Here is a 23,195-nt window from a genome sequence, read left to right on the forward strand (position 1 = left end):
TGAGCTCCACAACAAGGATTTTTTTAGCTGTTTTATGTACTATGCACCTGTGCCTGGTATATAAGAAGGTTTAATAAATATCGTTTCAATGAAACAAACTGGTAAAAGAGGACAACAAAGAACATTTGGCACAGGGAGCCCTGAGCTTAACAAACAAGGGTGGATGCAGACATCTGGGTGGCTGAGTCAGTTAAGCATTCAACTTCAGCATCAGGTCATGATCTCATGGTTCATGATTTTGAGCCCCACACTGGGCTCTCTGCTGTCAGCTTGGAGATTGGAACCTGCTTTAGATTCTGTGTCTCCTGGTCTCTGCCCCTCCCCTACTCGTATTTGGTCTCTCAAAAATAAATATCAAAAAAAAAATGTAACCCAGGACACAAAAGTTCCAGGTCTGAGCTCTTGAGAGGAAGGTCTTTGCCTCTCCCTGAATTAGCAACTTGGCTGGGACTCCTTTCCATCCTAAGTAGTTAAAGCTACTCTTCTTTTTTCCTATGTGCTACTGTCCTCCAGGAGGTAGACCATCAGGGCCATGAGCCCTGAGGCTAGGCTAGCTTACAATAGATTCAGGGGCCAAAGCCCTAGGAGGAATGGCTTCCATTTATATATTTATATTTATACATATGTATATGGCCTCAGTGCTTATTCTTCAGGGATCTAGCATGACAGCAGGTATAGGCAGAATTTTCAGAATTCTAGATACTAGTCATCTGTTTTCCACCTATGTCCTCATGATTGAGCAGGTACATCAGAATATTTAAAATGAAAAATAAGCAAGCCAAAACAAACACAAGTACCTGCTACTGTAAAAGTGAATAAGAGGCAAGTATGCCCATGTTAATGCTCTCCATGACCCCAGTCATCTAATTAAAAAGCCACCAAAAAGGGAACTATGAAAGAACCACGCTATGACCCACTATGAACCAACCTCAAAAGCCAAATCAATCCTGGTGTGCCTGGGTGGCTCAGTCGGTTAAGCATCCGACTTTGGCTCAGGTCATGATCTCACAGTTTGTGGGTTCGAGCCCCGCATCGGGCTCTGTGCTGACAGCTAGGTCAGAGCCTGGAGCCTGCTTTGGATTCTGTGTCTCCCTCTCTCTCTGACCATCCCCTGTTCACGCTCGCTCTCTCAGAAATAAACAACAACAACAAAACATTTAAAAAAATTAAAGAAAAAAAAAAGTCAAATCAATCCTGACTTCTTCACTGATGGTTCAAGAGTACTTTGAACATTAGGTGCACAGATATTTCCCCCTCTTTCTCTTGTGACATAATAAAGCTTCAAACTGAAAAAACAAAATGTTTGGTTATTTTAACTTATAATGGTTCCATTTGTGATGAAAGCCATAGGAAGAGATTTGAGTCTTAAATTTAACAAGTAATTGACTTCATAATTAAATTCTTCCCACAAGTTTATTACTCTTGATGTTTTAATTAAAAGGCATCTAAATTCTCAGATTCTAAATGAAAAAACAATGCTTTTTATTTATTTTATTTTAGAGAAAGAGCACTCCAGCGGTGGAGAGGGAAGGGAGCGGGGGAGAGCGAATCCACAGGCTCCACACTGTGCAAAGACTGATGGTGGGGCTCAATCCCACGACTTTGATGTCATGACCTGAGGGGAAATGAAGAGTCAGACATTCAACTGACTGAGCCACCTGGGTCCTCCAAAATGCTTATTTTTTAATTGGATAAATTCAGTTCTGCATTTTATCTCTTCATCTTAAATCTACTTCCTCCATGAAATCTTGACCAAATAACTGTATCTGATTCTGGTAACTCCTCTTACAACCTCTCAACATTTTGTACTACCTTTTACTGTTTAACAAAGTTGATTCTGTTAAGTGCTTTAAGAAAAAAAATTTTTTTAATATTTCTTTCTTTTTTGGGGGGGGGAAAGGAAGAGGGGGGAGACAGTCTGAAGCAAGCTCCAGGCTCTGAGCTGTCAGCACAGCTAACCTCTTATGAAATCATGACCTGAGGCTGAAGTCAGACCCTTCACTGACTGAGCCACCAGCCTCCCCTCTGTGCTTTTTAAGTGTTCTTTTGAAATTCCAAAAATGAAGGTTACCTCCTTAAATGGACTTTAAGCTTCATGAGGAAAATGGCTTCTCTTATTTATCCCTTCCTATGTAAAAGACCAGATTTTACACAACCCACAACTACTATATAAACTTGACGATTTAACATAAGGAATTCTAAGAACTTGGAGAAACAAAGAAGTAAATACACAAAGGTAAATGGACAAAAGCTTAACAATGATGTTTTTGATATAAAAAATAAGAAACATTTTAAAAGCCCAGCAACAGTTGTTTGAGTAACTGAATTATGGAACAACTATCTAATACATGATATAGCCATGAGAAATGAAGATGTTGATGCTAAGTGGATTAAAGAGATGGCAAAGAAAAATGTAATAAAAAACCATTTTTGTAAATTCATGTAAGACACTGCTGTGAGGCTGGTTTAATACTGGCTGAATAAAATGCAATACACTAGCATTATTCTTACAATCAGAAAAAAAAAAATCAAGCCACTTTAGTTTTGGACAAAACAAAATCTAACAGGAACAGAGGCATGTGGAAATTATATATCAAAATCAACAAATATAGAACAAATCAAAGGGTTGGCCTATACATTTTAGTGTACAGCCAGGTATAAACTAATGGCATTAATAAGTTAATGAATAAATCAGTGATAGAAATTAAGCACAGTAACTACTTCAAGAATTGCAATATTCTTGCTTTGTTGTATTTAGTACATTTGCTTCGGTAAATGAGCTAGATCCTAAAGAGAGTTATAAAACAGTACGAGAATATCATTCCTTCTATCAAGGAATTTATATTCTCAAGACATCAAACTAAAGCAACAACTGCAATGTACACAAAGATATACATACAAAAACTTCGTCACACTGTGCACCAAAACAAAAAACTATGAACATATTAATAATCACTGAATAATTTAGGAAACAGACATATAAGGAAATATTACAGAGGCATGTTTTTAAAACATAGACCACTGGGGTGCCTGGGTGGCTCAGCTGGTTAAGCGGCCAACTTCAGCTCAGGTCATGATCTCCCAGTTCATAGGTTCAAGCTCTGCATCAGGCTCTGTGTTGACAGTTCAGAGCCTGGAGCCTGCTTCTGATTCTGTGCCTCCCTTCCTCTCTGTCCCCCCGATCCCCGCTTTTGCTCTTTCTCTCTCAAAAATAAACATTTAAAAAATAAATAAAATATAGACCACTAATTTGGAAACTTCTCCAAGTTAAAAAAACAACAAACTCAAATAATACAATGCCATTTGTTTAAACACACTCACACATACTTGTAAATGTACAGAAAAGTGAAAAAGGTACATTAAATTGTAGACAGCTTTAGGTTTGGAATGGGGGATTATATCTAATGGCAAATATTCATATTTAATGTTTTTTCCACTAATACTTGAAGACTATTTTGTCTAAGTAATTAACAAAATAAGACAGACTGGATACTTAGCAACTCACATGACCTCCCTTTACATCTCATTTTCCATTTAACGATGATAAACTAACTTAGTCTGTCTGAACCTGTCTTTTCTCAAACACTTCAGGATTGTTTTATCAATCCAATTACGGGCTTTCACTAGCTTGTGGGAGATTCTGAATACAAATCAACATGTAGAATTTGCTCAATTAGGCAAACAAGAATGCTTGACTACTTGGACAGAAATAGGACACGATAAAATGTGTATTTTAGAAGCATTAACACCACACTACTAGATGGACTGACCAGAAGAAAAAGATCAAGGGTGGGAAAAGCTAATATAACAAGCCAGAAATAAATCCTAGTGTCAAATTAAAAAAGAAAAGAGAAAGCTGGTAACGGAGGTAAAGTAGGATACTAAAGAAGAGTAAAAGCATTTTAAAGATGGGAGGATCTCTGTAATCAACTGCATGACTACCTTCTTACAAAAATGGAAATCAAGGCTCAGAGAAGTCCTAAAATCATAAACTTAGATTATAAGCTAGCAGGAGTAAAAAATATAAGTCCAGTCCTTAATATAGCTCAACATTCCTTCAGTAACACAATATTTCTCAAACAACTAATTAAATGGATCACCTAATCAATTAATTGGAAATGAAGTGCAGAAAGGAAAAGGCCAGGAGTCTTATCCAGGCTTCAAGTATTTCAAGCATGAGCAAACAATGATGCCATCAAAAGAAATGACTAAATAAAATGGGAGAGTCGGTCTGTGATGGAAAATGTTTTGTTCTGGACATGTTGAATGTAATATAATAGGAAATCTAAGTAGCAGTGTCCAGTATGGGACAGATATAATACTAAAGGCTTTCCTTATCCAATTAAGTTTTCCAAGCAGACAGTTTTACGTATTTCTCCTTAGAGTTACAGCTCAAGTATTCTTCTAGGAGACCTCTTTAAATAAATTATATAGAAACCCAAATCTGACCTCCCTAACTCAATTTATTCACAATGAGATTCAGAAAAGTATTTCTAAAGAACAGTACCACCTGGAAGATAATAGTATACTACCACAGGAAAACTGAATGAGGGTGGGGAAGAAAGCTTGGGAATTAACAGTATAAATTTCTATTACCATACTTAACATTTAAAATCAAACCCGACTGCGTGTTCATAAGAGCAACAGTTTCACTGATATCTAACCTATTTTTAATTCTATCATTTATTTATATACTGCTTAGTCAGTTTAAAATAATAATTCTCAATAAGTCTCAAGATAAGGGTGAAAGACACAGAAATATGATAAATGATAATGCAGATATAGTAGAAAAATAGCAAGGAACCAAAGAATAGATAGCAACAGTGGTCAAGTGCTTAAAGGAACACACGTCAGCTGGAGAACAAGTGAAACAATGACAAGACCATATAGAGAGCACTGTGGCCAACCATTTGGCCACATGAACCCTTCCATGTACTTTCCCGTGTCAATGCTATTTTCTACGACACAAATCACCTACATTTTGAGTCTTTCTTCTTGCACCTTCACTTTCTCTCTTCCTCTTATTCTGTAAAATCTCTCTTGCATATATGTTCAATGCTTGAGTTAAGCCCCAGCTCAAGAACAAGAGAAAGCCGTATATTATGGAAAAAACCTTGAAATAACAAAACCTGGGTATGAGTTTACGTTATGCCATACTGTTTAATAAAAATCAGGGCACCCGGGTGGCTCAGTCGGTTAAGCCTCTGACTTCAGCTCAGGTCATGACCTCCCAGTTCGTGGGTTAAAGCCCCGCACTGGGCTCTGTGCTGAACAGGTAGCTCAGAGCCTGGAGCCTGTTTCAGATTCTGTGTCTCCCTCTCTCTCTGCTAGCACTCTGTCTCTCTCAATAAATCTATCTCTATCTCAAGAAATAAATAAATAATAAAATTATTTCTTTCCTAATTCCAATCCTGGTGTTCAAACTACCAAGTCCAATATGATGGCTGGGTGAAGAGGGATGAAGCACACTGTGCATACAGAGTAGTTCCTGCTTTTTACCGCTTCCCATTTAGTAACTGCCTGTTCCCACTATATGTTCCACTTCCAAGTCCATTTTTCCCTGAATGGATAAAGAAAAATAAAGCTCTTCTTCTAGCTTTTCTTAATATTGGTCTTCTTTTTTGTTATTTTTGGAGAGAGAGCACACATGTGCGCGCAGGGGCAGGGCAGAGAGAGGGAGACTGAATCCCAGTAGGTTCAGCACTGTCAGCACACTCAAACACAGCACTCAAATTCACAAACTGTGAGATCATCACCTGAGCCGAAATCAAGAGTTGGACACTTAACTGAGCCACCCAGGCTTAATACTGTTTTTTGAAGAACACAGCAGAAAACATTTTCTTGGGGTGCCTAGGTGGCTCAGTCGGTTAAGCGTCCGACTTCAGCTCAGGTCATGATCTCACAGTTCGGGAGTTCAAGCCCCGCATCGGGCTCTGTGCTGACAGCTCAGAGCCTAGAGCCTGGAGCCTGCCTGTCTTCAGATTCTGTGTCTCCTTCTGTCTCTGCCCTTCCCCTGCTCATACTCTCTCAAAAACAAACAAACATTAAAAAAAAAAAAGAAAAGAAAAAAACATTTTCTTATTCATTTCAAACGAACATATGCAAAGATATCTAGGTAACATTAAAAGTCTTTGCCCTACAAAGACTATACTATCAGAGGAGAGAGAGAGAGAGAGAGAAAGAGGGAGAGGGCGTGCAAGCACCTATGTAACAAGATGAATTAACAAGTGCCTATTCAGCAGTATGGAGAGCATATGCTGTACAGAGGTTCAGAGTCTACAGCTATAGGCTCAGGCAATCACATGTACTAAGCGAGGCAGGATTCAAATGTGTAAAGGAGAAAAGTTATTCCAGGAAAAGAAAAAGAGAGGCAAAAATGAGAAGTGTGCTAGGGAAAGAAAATAGTGAGACTATAATGAAACAGTCAGTCTGGTAAAAAGAGGACCAAACTGATTTATCCATTCAAGGAAGAGGTAGACCGGGCTAAGGATTTTATATTTGGGGTGTATGTATAATAGGGAAACACCCAAAGTTTCTGTGGTGAAGCAACACATGTTAAGTTCATTCCCACTCGGAAATGACTGGCTTAGGTTTCTTAACATTTAGATCTCTTCAAATGTCACTTCATCAAAAAAGTTTTCTCTAACCACGCTGTCTCAGTAGCTCCTGGACACTGTCTCAGTCTAAATTATATAACCGTGCTTTTTCTCTCTGGCAACTTCAATCACTACCTAAAATCACATAATTTCTTTTCACATAGTATGTGTCTCCCACATCAGAATGCAAGCTCCCATCACTAAAAGAGAAAACTGTGTTCACTTCTGTATCCCCAGCACAGCATGTAGTAGGTCCTCAATAAGTACTTGTTAGGTGAATGAATGAATGCTGATCTCAGCAATCAGTACCACTCCCAAAGAAATGAAAAAAATCATATTTTGGAGAAACTTTTTTGTTAATCTTTGGTGTTAATTCTCTTTGCCTTCTCCCTTCAGCCCTCATTAACTTAATATCTCTTGTTCACTTTTTTCTACTTCCTTCTAAGTTCAATATTACTTAAATGTTATTACTCCAAACACTGTAATGAAGACCATAAAAAGGAAAAAACAGAAAAACCTAAATTTGGAAATTTTACAAATTACATTATCCGAACATATTAATATTTACGCCTGTATTTTTTGATCCTGTAAACCAGTTATGTCTATAGGACAATATACATTCAAGATGTTTTACTCTATACCCAAAAAATGCTTTTACAAGTTGCCTTAATGAGAATCATCAAACTAAGAAGGATTTTAGTCAATTGTTTCTGTACATCAAGGTATAATTCATCAACTTAAAGAATATTTCTAGGGGTGCCTAGGTGGCTCAGTTGGTTAAACATCCAAATCATGATTTGGGCTCAGGTCATGATCTCATGCTTCAGTGAAATCAGACCTGCGTTGGGTTTCATCCTGACAGTACAAAGCCTACTTGCCATTCTCTCTCCCTCTCTGTGCCCCCACCCCCCTGCATGTGCACACGTGCTATCTGAAAATAAACTAAAAAGAAAAAAAAGTACTTCCAGTGATAATCTAGGAGTTTGCTTGATATTTGTAGTTTAATCTCCTGTACAACAAATATTTGTTTCAAGTTTTATTTATTATCCTGTGCTTGCTCCATTCTGTGTTCATCGTCATCATCCTCCAAATGATGCATTTTTAACTCCATCCTCTCTTTTTCATTAAATAGCTTCAAAGACACACTGGTTTCCTCAGACTTGCTAAAACACAGTTTACGAAACTACAGATCTCTAAAATAAAACAGACCTGACAAATTCAGGAAATGCTTGGGAGGATGATTCGAGGTTCTCAGGTAATAAGCATTATTGACAACAATTGAAAAAAAAAAAAAAGAGGTGACACTAAAATATGCTAACTATGTACCAAGCTATGAAAATCAATCTCATAAAAAAAAAAATGATGTTTATTTTGAGAAAGAGACAGACAGCATGAGCGAGGGAGGGGCAGAGAGAGAGGGAGACAGATTCCAAACAAAGCAGGCTTCAGGCTTTAAGCTATCATCGCAGAGTCCAACATGGGGCTCGAACCCACAAGCTGTGAGACCATGACCCAAGCCGGAGCCAGACGCTTAACTGACTAAGCCACCCGGGTGCCCTCAAAACCACCTGCTTCCACAACGACTTTCAGATCTCATTATACACTCCTTGGGAGTTAATGGGTCTTTACTCCTTAACACTGTTTCAAGACTCATCTGTCAGGTAAGTCCAAGATTTAAAATTTGCTTCAAAAAAACAAAAGGACATAAGTGATTATAAATAAGGCAACTATGTGGTAAAAGATTTATTGAAGCTGCTGTATGAGTACATAAAATTCATTACACAATTCTTTTATTTATAGTGGGAATTTTCTATTATAGAAGTTAAAAAGGGGGCACTGAGGTGACTCAGTCTGTTGAGTGCTGACTCCGGCTTAGGTCATGATCTTACGGTTCATGGGTTTAAGCCCTGCACTGGGCTCTATGCTGACGGCTCAGAGCCTGGAGTCTGCTTCTGAGTCTGTGTCTCCCTTTCTCTCTGCCCCTCCCCTTCTTGTGCTCTCTCTCAAAAATAAACATTAAAGGGGCGCCTGGGTGGCTTAGTCGGTTAAGCGTCCGACTTTCGCTTAGGTCATGATCTCGCGGTTCGAGCCCCGCGTCGGGCTCTGTGCTGACTGCCAGCTCAGAGCCTGGAGCCTGTTTCAGAGTCTGTATCTCCCTCTCTCTGACCCTCCCCTGCTCATGCTGTCTCTCTCTCTCTCTCCTAGAAATAAATAAAAATTAAAAAATTAAAAAAAAAACACAAAACATCAAAAAAAAATTTTTTAATTAAAAAAGATTCTTCCCTCAGACTGATTCATTATAGAAGTTAATCTGTCATTTCACTTATAAAGACTGATCAACACTGCGGTTCATCTTATCTACATGTACAGTTGACCCTTGAAAAACCTGGATTTGAACTGCCAAAGGTCCACTTATATGCAGATTTCTTGTAATATGTACTGTAAATGTATTTTCCTTATGATTTTATTAATATTTTTTCTCACTTTATTTAAGAATACAGTATATATAATACATGCAAAATATTGCCAACAGACTGTTAATATTATTGGTAAGGTTTCCAGTCAACAACAGGGTATCAGTAGTTTAGTTTTTGGGATTTATGCCTGCAAAGGGCTCAGTACCCCTAGACCTGGAGCTCAGCTGTTCAGGGGTCAAATGTGTATTTGTATTTAACCATTAATCTAAGTAACAGACAAATTTGCTGAGTAACTTAAACTAAAAACATACTAAACGAGAACAAGATTCTAGAATACATGATCTCTGGGTCACGTTAAAAAACTCACTTCAATAAGCCTCAGGTATAATAAGTATATAGAAGGAATGACTCCAATATTATTCAATATGAAAAAAATGGTTGTTTGCAAAGTATGTATGTACACCAAATTGAATAGTTCAGGATATTCATATGCTAATTTGCCAGCATACTATAAACAATATTGAGAACTTTGTTTTTATTTTTTAATTTCTGAGAGAGAGAGAGAGAGAGACAGACAGACAGACAGACACTGTGAGCAGGGGAGGGTCAGAAAGAGGGAAACACAGAATCTGAAACAGGCTCCAGGCTCTGAGCTAGCTGTCAGCACAGAGCCCAACATGAGGCTCAAACCCACAAACCGTGAGATCATGATCTGAGCCTAAGTCAGACGCTTAACAAGCTGAGCCACCCAGGTGCCCTGAGAACTTGGTTTTTAAAGTTTTAATTATTCAGTGGGAAGCTTTTAACATGCCTCTGACTTCCTGGGCACCAAGGCATTTTTGGTTTAGGCAGTCTCTTCAAGTGCTTGTTAAAGGAATGCACATTTTTGCAATAGTATGAGAAGAAAAACTGCATACTTTTCTTTAACAAACTGACAGAAAGAAAACACAAACAATGAACTTGCAAATAGACATTATATATAATAAACTTCAAAAGCCAAAACTGGTAAAACCTAGGCTGCAAAAACTGGCATTTTTGCAAATTGGGTGTCACGTAAATTAAGAAAAAAAAGAAAGAAAGAAGTAAGTACATAATGTGGGCTGAGGCAAAAAGCAATTGTTAAAAAAAAATACCAAAGCAGGGGCGCCTGGGTGGTTCAGTCTGTTAGGCATCCGACTTCGGCTCAGGTCATGATCTCAGTTTGTGGGTTTGGGCCCTGCACCAGGCTTTGTGCTGACAGCTCAGAGCCTGGGGCCTGCTTCAGCTTCTGTGTCTCCCTCTCTCTCTACCCCTCTCCTCCCTCGTGCGTGCATGTCTGTCTCTCTCTCTCTCAAAAATAAACAAACGTTAAAAAAATTTTTTTAAATGCCAAAGCAGCCGTAAACAAACTATTTGTGGTTATTTAACATATCTACAGACCAATTTTTTCACATCTGCATGTGGAACTACTGCTGTCCTATTCTGATAAGCAGCTCAACAAACCCAAGATACTCTCCAGTTCCTTATGAGTTTACAAGTTAACACATTTCCCACTAACAACAGTTAATTTTTCAAACTCAAGTTAGTTCTGTAACAGGTTTATCTGGTATTCTACTTTGGGTAGATTATTCAACACAGTGGAGGGACAGTGTTCTAGATGCTGGGGACACAGCACTCAACAAAACATTCCTGCTCTTATAATGAAACTTACATTCTAGTGGCTGGTTGAGAAAATTTTGTGGTTTCTTTCTTATCACTTATTCTTCTTCTCCATACTTTCATGGGTCTCTTACATATGTACTAGCAAAGACTGCAGCAGTTTTAAAGTTCAGGTTTGTATGTATCCAAGTAACTGATTTTAGACCAGACCTTCAACACAATCGTTCAGAGAAGCAATAAAGGAGTTTCAATTAGTAAAAACTACACTTAAGATAGGGGCGCCTGGGTGGCTCAGGGATTTAAGCGTCTAACTCCTGACTGCGGCTCAGGTCATGACCTTGTGGCTCATGGGGATCGAGGCCCGGTTTTGGGCTCTGCACTGACAGTGTGGAGCTTGCTTGTGTATTCTCTCTTGCTCTCCCTCCGCCACTCACATGCATGCTCTCTCTCAAAAGAAATAAACATTAAAAAAAAAAAGCCCCAGAACCTAGGGCACTAATAAATCAACTCAAATTTTTTGAAAATAATCCTCATCACTTTAAAAAGGCAGAGAAAATATTTACTTTATCCCTGTCTCTTAGTATTTCTCAACTTTAAACTTTAAATTCCATTTCTCAGGGCTCCTGGGTGGCTCAGTCGATTGAGCGTCCGACTTCGGCTCTGGTCATGATCTCACAGTTCATAGGTTAGAGCCCTGCGTCAGGCTCTGTGCTGACAGCTCAGAGCCTGGAGCCTGTCTTCAGATTCTGTGTCTCCCATTTCTCTGACCCTCTCCTGCTCACACTGTTTGTCTGTCTGTCTCTCTCTCTCAAAAATCAAATAAAACATTTTTAAAAATTCCATTTCTGAGCAGTAGAATCTCTTTTCTTAAAATTTCATGGAAAATCCCATACTTAAAATGTGTAAAATTCTAGTTGAAATAAAGACTGGCCTGTCCCCATGCTCTTAGCGTACGAAATGCCTCCAAGGACGTTTCAGAAACATCTGAAAGTCACTGCCTTAAGTAAATGCGCTATCTAAAGCGTTAACAGAAACATTTTTAAAAGTAGATTTAAATAACTTAAGACTCCTATGTATTTCTGTAATTCTCTGTCAGACATCTGACAAGCACAACTTCTCTGATCCTTAATTTTCCCCATCTATGAAATAACAACCTTCTCCTATAATCATGAAGGCCTGTCAATCCTACAACTGTACTATGATGAAGGCCATAATTAGTAGTGGCCATTTCCGATTTTAGGACCGGCACATCATGAGTGTGTACATTTTCATCTCAGTAGATCTTAATTTCAAGCTTCTGTTACCATCTCTGCTTTAGATTTAATGCTTTTACATAAATTATTACTACTAAACATCTTTTTCCCCAGATCACAAGGAACCAGATTGAAAGGCATTTTTTAAGCACTTCAATCTACTTCTCTTTCTTCAGGGAAGGTATGTACCAGAAATAATGTTTCCAGGGAAAAAGGACAATTTTGTTTAGTTTTTTCTGTTCTGCCTGATCTGAAAGCAGATGCTGCCTACTGTTTGCACAGTGACTAGAACAGGAAGAATCCAAGTGTGCATACAGGAGGCAATGAATGAGACTAAAACAAGACAATATTATAGAAGAACAGGAAAATAACCCAAGCCTCTGAAATAAAGCAGCTTCCTCAGTTATAAAGAAAGTCACGCTTCTTTAAAAATCACAAACCAAATACACATATACAATTATTTTGATTCTCTGTTGTACATGTGACCTCCTATTAGCTTATGAATTAGTTATACCAAAGTATCAGACTACTGAAAGGTAGAATGTTACAGAGCATTTTCACCAAACTCAATTCCAAAAATATTCCATTCTAATAGTCAGTTATGAGTACATTTTTAGAAATCACTCTCTCCACCTTCAAAAAGAAGGCATTGTCTTCAAATGAGAAGACATTTCTGTGTATTCTTCTGCTAAATAATCTAGAATATTGCTGAGTCATATTCTGCTGGAAGTGGCAGATGTGAGGAAAAAGGCAAACTTTTCTGTCATACAACAAAGAAAAAACATTATAAAATAAGCAGTTACAATTCAGTTCTTTTCATCTAATCTGTTAAGAAAGAGGAGGGAGGGAGGGAGGGAGGAAGGAAGGAGAAAAAGTGATACAGCCATTTCAATGTAAAGAGGTATGAACTGTTACACTACCCCAGAAAAGGAGTTGTTCTACAGAGGCTGGTTGCTAAAGAAGTCATAACTCTGTAATTACAAACCATCTGTGCACAGGATGAACTGTTATAAATAGCTCTTCTTCCTAATAAGGGTCACGAGAAAGTCACACTATGAGTAGTTTTGAGTTCTCAAGGAGACCACTCTATGATAACCCTGTATTCTCACAAAGTCCTACAGCCAATCTATAAAGTTCAGATTAAATTCTTAAAGAGGTTCACAACTACTTAATCTAATCCTTACAGAAGACAATCTCTTGTCTATTACACTGACAAAATGAGGTATTTCCATCCAGAGTTTCCCTCTCAAATACCTGTAGAAGGGCTTTTGTTAACTGTTTTTAATATAACCCAGGCACCATCAATTTTAAGCCTCACCATTCAATTCTGTACCAAAAGAAAAAGTAACCAATTCATATTTTTTCTATCATCAACTTAAAAAATGTATTTCACAGATGTTAACATTTGAGAAAATGTGCATCTTATAAAGCTACCAGGCAAGAACTTTACAAAAAAAGTCCAAGAACTTTACAAAAAAACTCATCTTTTTTATTTAACATAATGAAAAATTAAGTATTCTTTAGAGTAGAAAACATGCTGAATAAAATTTGGTTTTGGTCTCAGTTTTACTTTAAATCAACAGAACTATGTGATTTTGAACAACTCACCTACTCTCATTAAGGCTGACTGTGAATCACATACCTCACAAAATAGTTTTAAGAAATGAGCATAATTGCGTATGTACATTATAAAATGTAAAGCACAACGATGATCTCAGATTCTTATTAATGGCATATCTGAAGAATATAATACTATGTCCAAGTCTTGTTACGGCTGGTTTTAAGTCTTAAAAAAAATAAACAAACTAAATCTGTCACTTTGGTAATCCTGTTCTCAAAAACTATTTGAAGTGATTAATTTAGCCATTACATAAAATGACTTTGTTAAATTTACTACAACAGTAATGGAGAACCAAAGGATATTACAGATAATTATCAATTTTTCACTTTTCAAATGTTATACAGCGCAGTAGAAAATACATTATGGAAACTCTGAACAGTAGATGTGAGGGTTAATGATCTGTCATCGTTCTAATTCAAGTGCTCAGAATCTGATTTCTTGCCTTATATTATTATACTTAAAAAAATTTCAAATGTTATGTATGTTTTTAAATGTAGGCTCTTTTTTTCCTTTTAACATGATACAGTTTCCACAGTCTTTCCTACTGGAATAAGACAAAAGTGTTTCCTACTGTATATGCCTTGATATCTATCTGTTAGAGGTATTTAATTCTTCCTATCAAGAAGAAACCATTCAGACTAATTTAACTACAGGAACTCATCACTTCTGAAACTGGAAGCAGAAAGCTTTTCATCATTTCAAGCAAATGAGAAATAAAGCCAGCTAAATGTTTAGTGCCTACTAGCCCCCCTCTGCCATCACATGTAGCCAGAGAAGGGAAGCTCTTACTGAGAGTAACCATTTCAACCAAATCAAGTCAGGAAATCAGATCCTTTGTTCCATTTAAATAGGTCCATCATTATTTGGTTTATCTTTCAAATTAAAATGATGATACTCCAAGGTCAACCAATATCACTAGGTATAGAATCTAAATTAAGTGAGCTTTTACAGTATTAGAAGTCAGCAATATAGAATGAATTTAAGTGACAACCCTACTAGCAAACTAAGCTATGTGAACTTAAGTATTTACCAGTATGTTTTCCCCACTATGATTTCCACAATATAATGTGCACAGATCTTAACATATAATGCTTTGGATAAAAGTCTACTCTGCTCAATGATAAAGAAAACTATTTTAAAAATCATTTGTATTATTTTGGAGCTACAAGTGCAACTCTACTGTAGTAATTGCCTCTATATTCCAAATAAGAAATGCTTTTCCAAACATTGCTCTGAAGAATAGAAAAAATGATAAAGCCCAGCAATTACTTTTGGGAGGAATCCCATTTTTGCAGATGGGAAACCCAAATAAACAATGTAAGGGATGCAAATCCTTCCTGTAACAGTGTTTTAAAAAAACACTGCATAATAACCTGACGAGGAATTAAGTCTTTATCAAGTAGTTCATTTTGAAGGATACCAATAATCCAACAATAGATTTAATAAATACGTACAGTTCCAGAGAGGACATCATGGGGGCAACAGTTGAGAAGGTGACTCTTGCACACTCTGTCATCACTGAATTTGATTCGTTGGCGAGTAGTATCTCCTGTAATATAGGAAAGTTAATAACATTCAAGGTTAGACAACTGGAAAATGTTTACTTTCTGAGAGCCCTACTATCACTAGCTTTTTCTGTGTGGCTATACACACATATATTTATAAATCAGCTCAAGAGGGATTAGTTTTTTATATAATATCCCATAAAAACACTATTTTAGACATGCAGTTGCAGTATGTGTACTGCAAATGTAACTCAAATAGTCAAAGTGGGAAAGCAATGCATTGTTAAATAGAGTACTTCAGAAAAGCATAGGGTACAGAGCAGGAATGGACTTTAAAGATTATCGAGTCCAACTCCTTTAAACCTTTAAACTGCAGATGAGGAAAATGAGGCCCCAAGAGGTTAAGCGACTTGCAGCAGACCCACTAGGAGAGTTTCTACTGGTATACGATGTTCCCTACTTGATACTAAGCATAGATTTATTTTGAAATTATTTACATTAATTGAAAAACATAAAAATAATCTTGCAAACATTGCATACACACTGCGAATCCCCACTGAACCCCAGACGCCATTTCTTCCACTATTTTGTTCCAGCTGAAGTCTCCCATTTGCTGCTGGGATGAGTTAGAGAGGGTAGAATAGCGTGTTTAAGAGTGTACAAACCTGGAAGAAGGACTTACACACCAGTCAAACAAAGGCACATTGCCTAAATGAAACTTAGGCGTTAACTTTAATGCCTCCAAAGGTACCATACCTTCAAGTTTTAGGTGGTCTGTGCTATATATGGCCAAACTGGATACATTTAAATTTATTGTCTTCATATAACACAATATACCTCCTAAGCAACAGAAGCATCCAACCTGCTAATCAAATAGGCCTATCTAACTCATATTTTAAAGAGTCTAAGAAAAAGAAAGGTAACTAACTCTAATAACAAAATACAGATGTTAGTTACAATTTTTTTGCTTAGAATCTCTTTGGGGGAAAAAAAAAAACTCTTAAGGATGTTTCCTCTATGTAGAATGATAAGCCCTAAGAAATGTGTTTTATTTTAGCCTTAAATTGGTATCATCATTGATGAATGAAAACCTACTGATGAATTACTGAAGCAAGAACTGTTGGTACCAAAAGAAATTATAAAAACTTCTGTACTTCATGTAATGCCTGGGGCACTCCAAACACTCATCTAGGAAGTGGTTCAATTATTTAATTTGTTTTTTACATGTGAATAACAAAAGGGTTAAGCCATTACCCCCTTTCACATGGTTTTATTTGAAGAGCTTAATGCAGTCAACTAAATATGTCATTTTTAGGTGGGGTAAGATTTTGTTCAAATTGTTTTAACTGTTAAAAAGACTTAACATTCTAATTGCAATCAAGGTATATTAAATTTAAGAAAAGTAATTTATAGCTACGATGATAGCTTCAGAGTAGTTCAACAATAGGTTTTCTAGAGGCTAGTCTCTAGTTAAAGTAGGTTATTTTTGACACCACAATTTGGAATAAATCATTTAGTGTTCACGAGCCTGCTACTATAATAAAGGTTATTTTGATGGTCCTTTTTTCCTTTTAAACACAACTGCTTTTGTTCCACATTCATTAACACATCTGAAAAGTTAGTGATAACTCACGGCTCGGCGAATGCGGGGCCTTTCTGACACTCCCTTGCAGATTGAAGTAGGCAGGCATAGATACATTGAACCTTTACAAATAAAACAAGGGGCCAGATTGTTCAGTCTGTATAGAATAGACTCTGCCAGCAATTTCAATACAGCATCTAGAAGTACATGTAGACTGTAAAGATTCTTGTATATGAAAACAAAAGTGAACAAAATCAGGGTGTTTTATTTTTCAAAATACTGTCTTAACAAGTGTAACCCTACAAAAGAATATGATTGACCACAGGAAAAGGTCCAATGCTGGAATTCTACAGGAAATGGTCTGTGGGCCAACTGGGGTTTTTTAAAAATGTTTTAAAAATCTTACCTCATTGAGACTTTGGTGAAGGCCTAAGTTCACACTGGAATGGTACTATGATAAGTAAACTTGCACCAGAATGGCAATGCTATATATTAGACATTTTTTGGTTACTGTCATGTAAGAAAAACTGTCTTATTTAAAATCTCTACCTAAATTATATTAAGAAACTTAAAGATCATGTAGTTGGTTTGTTTTAAGTAGAAAAAAGCCCTTACATATCTAGGACTCTCCCTGCTACAATATCTAAGCTTTTTAGTATGAAGCAAGAGTATGGTTTCAACGCTATGTCAAACTAATGGCTCAAGATTATTATAAACCAAACTTTAGAATAAAACCAAGGTTCTTAGGACTTTTACTAATCAAACATTTGTGAATTAGGGCGACTATTTTTGCTTCAGAAATCACAATATTAAGTCTAATATTAAGATATATGTGCCCTGAAGACACAGCTATCAGATAAAATATAAACAATTCCAAATATGAATTTAGCAAACATTATCCCTGATGAGCTTTTATGAAAAGAATCTATTTCTATGAATGCCAAAAAGTGTTTTAAAGTAACTTCCCACTGCCTAAGAACGGTTGCTCTATAAACATTTGATAACTGCAAACACAATAAATACAGCTATCAAATATCAGCCTATACATTACAGAAACCTTTAAGACAATGAAATAGAACCCCTAATAATATGAGATACAGAAATATCCTGAAGGACTAGCAACTAAGTATTTATTGGTATTTTTAAAGCTTTACTTAAGAGTCTTAAGGTTAATATTTTACACTTGATCTTAGCCAAAAGGCTGAGAAGCGATTAAGGTTATTATTTTAAAATAAACTGGTTACACTACCATGCAGTATTCAATTAATTTATGTGGACATATGCCATGGAAGTATAATTTGGCTAAGTCAACAAAGAATTTTAAAAATAAAAATACTGGTAATTTTGGTTTCTGTCAAGGTATCTGGCCCAAACCATGTTTTTCAAAAGAAACTAGGTAAAACAGCTCCCATTTGGGGGGGCGGGGGAGGCACATTACAATTAACAGAAAACAATTATGAATCAAATCTTTGAATACAAAGAATTACTTTATGAATTCAATATACTTTATCTGTGGATCTTCTGGGCCTATATTCACATAAAAATAACCTCAGTTATGAAAAACAATAACCCTCTTACACTAACACTGGATCCAAATCAGAATCAAACTTATTACTGAACATATCTCCTCTGTGCTAGTCAATGGGGTTGCAAATAGGCATATAATTACAAACTCTCTACCCTCAAGGAGTCCATGATTCTGAGAGAGAAACAGGACATTTAACAAGTCATAAATAAAGGTAGCGTGACCCAAGTGCCAAATGGGTGTCACTAACAGTAGTACTTCAGGAATTCTAAGACTCTATAGAATGGCCACCAAGGATGGAGAGGTTAGAAAAGGCTTTGTGCAAAAAGCAGAAGCCAAAATTTAAAGAAAAGATAGGACTTAAACCACAGGGAAGAAGAACAACATTCCAAACTGGAGTATTATCTCTGAGAAAGCTTATAGAGACAGAAAGGCTTAGGGAATGGTAAACACGGCAAGTCTTCCTTCACTTTGGCAAATGGCTGCATGTAAGGGAATAGCAACGTTGGGGCCAGAATATTTTGTGGGTAATATCTGATTTCTTAATTTTTTCATTTTTCTTTAATCTAGATTTTTAGTATGTAAACAAAGAAAAAATTGTTTAAAAATTATGAGGCAGAGATTAGATCAAGTAATTTGAGTTAACAGCAACACAGTGTCCTATCCATAAAAGCACGGAGGTTGCTCTGCCCTATAACCTCTACGCTAATTAGGCTCTGTACGGAACTACTGTGCCAAATTTGTAGAATAAGAAACTTGATTCAGAACTTTGGTAGGCAAAGTGCCTTTCATTTGAATGGAAGCATCAGATTTCTGTCATTATTTCCTACCAAGCAATTAACTTCAGAGTAACAATTTTTTTTACCTCTCTGATTCAACCCCTTCATGAGTTTCACGAATTGTAATTTGTATTTGGGAACACCTGATTGCAAGGGTACAATAAAAACTAGAATGCCTAGTATTCCTCTCAAAAGTTTCTTAGCAAGTTAACAGGGCCTAACATGGTACTGAGGGGGTTTCACTTGGGGAATGACAATAGGCCGCTCTAAAAAGAAGGCTCCTATCCAAACTGTAGTCAAATACTGCTATTCTCAAAAATCCCCTTCAATCTGTTGGGAGGGAAAAATAAGCCCACTGTAAATGCCGACACCACTATTTTATGGTCCTGCCTTTTCTGAAACTGACTTAAGTCTTAAACTGTACTAGTAACAATGAAAACTTCAGCCTATATCGTATCTGACATCGTTTTACATGGTGCATGCTATTTTAAAAATGCCCACCCNCCATACAAACAATAAATCAAATAAACTTTCATAGATTTAGGTGCTATTTTAAAAACATCAAAATTTTACTTTACCCATTCTCTCCGATGCTCCCTGTATTTTTTTAAGCTGTGAGTGGATGACCATGCTATGTGATCAACAACTGTGAAGGCTAAGCAAAAGTGAACTGAGTTTAGTATTGTAATTAAAAGAACCTTAAAGTCTGTAATATTTGACATATATAATGGTATGCAGAATCCTTATTTTACTGCATATTATCAGGCATTAATGGCAAGCAATTTATAAAAACAACTAATTAGTATTTCTTTCGTATAGAATTAGCTTAGAGCTTAGCTTAGGGAAACCAGAGAGAATAAAACTCAACCATACACAAAGCAAATGGAAGCAACCCCTGGTTTATACATGGGGCCAGAAAGGGAAAGCCCTCCCCACAGGTACACTTGTAGGGGCCAAATGTCACTACTGGCTTAGAACAGAGTAGGCACATTCCCCCTGAAATAAAATCCATACCCCTTCAGTGAAAGGAAAGCAGAGCAAGAAAGACAAGCATCTAACCAAAAGCTTAAAGCTTCTTATATTCCTGTGCCCTCAAATCCTCAAACACAGAGAAATGTTTCACCTTCTCACCACCATTTCTTGTATTAGCTACTGAGTCCACACAGTAACAAAGAAACTATATAGAGACCTATAGCCAATTTCTAGTCCAGGGCAGGAAGAAACTTGCCCTGTCCCAGTAAATCCTTGTGTTCAGAAGTTAAAGCAGATGATTACTGCTGCACAGTGCCCACTACACTGAAAAACCAATTTGATTACTTTTACACCCTCCTTGAAGTTTCTCATCAACTCTAACTTCTCCCACCTACCTTTGCTGTTCCTTTAGAGTTCGGCCTAAAACTCATCTGTAAGAACTCCTATTATTCTTTTAAAAAAATCTGTTACTCCATGTAATTGTTAATGCACTCAGTTTAATTCGCTGTATGTTTACATAGTTCCAAGTATAGAATTTGTTTTAGAAAATGACTCTGTACCATGTCTTAACATATTATGATTACAGATACTCTGAAAACAGATAATGTGACTTGATACATGTGAAACTTTTCAAGAATATATTTATTACATAAGGAAAGAAAGTGTACTCTGTCAAAGGTGGCAGTGGGAAAAACCAATTATGGCATTCTCCCTCCCAAATGTAGTTTCAAGTCACTTCTGTCTGACAGAACTCATAAAATTATACTAAGTAAATAACAACCAATTTCCTTTCCCCCAGAAAATGCAAAAGTAAGGGCGCTCTATGGTTCAGGAAGTCTATCCCTCTTCATCTTTTCACATGGTCCTACAGGCTTATAATCACAAATAGTACTACTATTACCCCTACCAGAACCCCCAAGACAACCCCTACATTTAAAAAATGCAATGCCCACTACTGCAGAAGAAATCTCTAGAACAAGTTCATTCTTACCGAATGTGATCAAAGATCAATAATGCTACAATAACTTTTTAAATCTACCTGCCTACTTGTCTATAAAAATCCCTGTAACAAACTATAAAGAATGAGACAGGGAAATAACCTTGGTATTAGGTGAAAGAGCTTGCAGGATATTTAAGAGCTAGCAGAATGGTGATGGAAATGTGAGAACAGAAATACTAAAGTAGTTACATTCCAAAGGCTCTATTCCACCCCCTGCCACCACCATATCTTCTCTCATTACACAAGCAGAGTCTCAGCCACTGGCAGGGGTCATGGTAGAATACATACTTTATAAAATCCATCAATAGATTTCTCCTTTTAGACTTAAGATCTTAACACATTAGAAAAGCCTTATTAATAAATTGTTACCTAATTATTAAATTCTAGAAGTTGATTATACAGAATTTGTATTATGATATAGGTCATAAAGAAAAATTAGTCATTAAAAAGTTGCAGCCTGCTAAATTTTATATTTTGATACTTACTTGCAGAGCTGCAATTCTGATACAGTAACACTTGTACTCTGGATATCTGGTGCCTTCTATCATCCACAACTTTCTATGCACAAAATTAGAAGTAAGGAAAGCTATCTCTGGCTATGAAGAAATAGCTGAAAAGAACCAAAGAAAAAGCGATTGGCTGATTTACCAAAAAGATAAATTCTCACTGGTTGGCTATCGCTATAAAAGCTAAGCAGAGCCTCCCCAAATCAAAAAATAATGAAGTTAAGAAATAAAAAAGGAAAAGAAATGAGAATATCAAAGGACAGAAGTGACAAACATCTCAATGATAAAGGAAGTTAAAATGAAAAACAGAGATTACCATGAAGGAGACTGAGCCTTCTAACTACTGAAAAAACACAGCAGAAACCGTGTCACGTTGAATATACACTAAATTCACAAGGATTGCCTCTGGGTAAAGGACTGTGACTATAAAGGGGAAGAGAAGGGACTTCATTTGTAATGTTTTATTGTTTTTTTAATTTGAAGAAACTATACAAAATAACATTTGTTTACTCCTGTAAGTGTCTGATTCTTTTGTATTTTTAAACAGTATTTGCAAAAAAATAGGCCCCTATAATTAGCATCACAGAATTCATCACTTAAAAATAAACGTTAACTGTAAATCTTCATTCCCTACTAGACTTTCAGTCCCTCTGAGGTTAGAGTCTTAGATCACTACTTTTACTGCAGAGACAAAAGATAATAAAACAAGTATGTCCATAATCTCTAAAGAAAGGAAGAAATAACTAAAGCAACTCAGCAACTCAGGAAAGAAAGATTCTATGCCTATCAACAATTACTATACCCTAAAGCACATCAGCCAATAAATATACTGAACACCATGCCTAGGGAAGTACCCCTCTAAATAATAAGGGGCAAATTAAATAACATGGGAATTTCTCAAAATACAAACACATGGTTTCTAGAACCTGAGATGAATCCACTATTTTCTAAGCAAGCATGTCCCACTATTCTCCTGTCCACAATGTAAAACCACAGCCACCCCCCCTCCCCCACCCCCAGGTTCTAGTCCAGGGGTTATCTTTAACAAGCAACTTTTCCCGTAGCCAGGCACCTTTTCACATTCCCACTGTGGAACAGGTTGGTGAAATTCTGCAAAACCACTGGTCACTATAGACCAAAACACTACTGGAGAGGTAAGAATTGAGACTAAATGAGGTAATTTCACCCCAGAGGTCTAGATGAACCTCTCTAGGGACTCCTAGATCGCTCCATCTCAGAGGTTATGTATTTCTTCTGGTCAGTTATTTCTGCTTCAGGCCTTGGGTATGTACAGTTCAAACAGCTTTTTCTTTCACATGAACTACAATTTTCATTCCAGAGTAGGAGATCTGTACAAAAGATGATTTTAGCTGTTGTACGATTTCACCCCAACAAGATTTCACCAACATTTTAAACATTACTCAATCATTTAGTGGTGATTATCATGATTAAGTTTTAAAAAGTACATGAAGTCCATCTGGTGCTTAACATCTAACAAGTTCTAATGTTTAGCACAAGTGACAACACAGTTTAAGTGATCTCTTTTTTGTGTGAGTCTAAGTTACCTCTTAAATACCATGTTGTTCTCACTCTTTTTCTGCCGACATGAATTTTCATTTTAAAACTAACTTAAACTTTAGAAAGTGACTTGAAATAAAAAAATATTAAAAAACAGAAAATAGAGTAAAAAATAGTCAACATGGTAGTCTGACTAACATTTGGGAAACATTTATCTAGAACAGGGCTTCTGAAACTTTAATGTGCATCAGGGTCATGTAGAAGGCTTCTTAAATCACACATT

General features: G+C 36.6%; 1 protein-coding gene across 4 annotated transcripts in view; it reads right to left on the reverse strand.

The window, feature by feature from the left end:
• The window catches only part of LUC7L2 (LUC7 like 2, pre-mRNA splicing factor), a 56,305-nt gene that overhangs the window by 26,308 nt on the left and 6,802 nt on the right, over positions 1-23,195 (reverse strand). Inside the window, exons 1-3 of one of the 4 annotated variants that reach the window (XM_077781015.1) lie at positions 19,495-19,512; positions 16,664-16,734; positions 14,980-15,074 (exon numbers count right to left, since the gene is read on the reverse strand). In XM_077781015.1, coding sequence (XP_077637141.1) covers positions 14,980-15,074; positions 16,664-16,721 — 153 coding nt within the window. In that variant the 5' untranslated portion in view covers positions 16,722-16,734; positions 19,495-19,512. Of the gene's footprint in view, positions 1-14,979; positions 15,075-16,663; positions 16,735-19,494; positions 19,650-23,195 lie in introns of those variants that run through there. The other 3 variants (XM_077781013.1, XM_077781016.1, XM_077781014.1) reach the window with 3 other exon arrangements.

The sequence above is a fragment of the Crocuta crocuta genome, unplaced genomic scaffold (genome assembly GCF_008692635.1).
Source record: "Crocuta crocuta isolate KB4526 unplaced genomic scaffold, BGI_CrCroc_1.0 scaffold228, whole genome shotgun sequence".
NCBI classification, from domain to species: domain Eukaryota; kingdom Metazoa; phylum Chordata; class Mammalia; order Carnivora; family Hyaenidae; genus Crocuta; species Crocuta crocuta.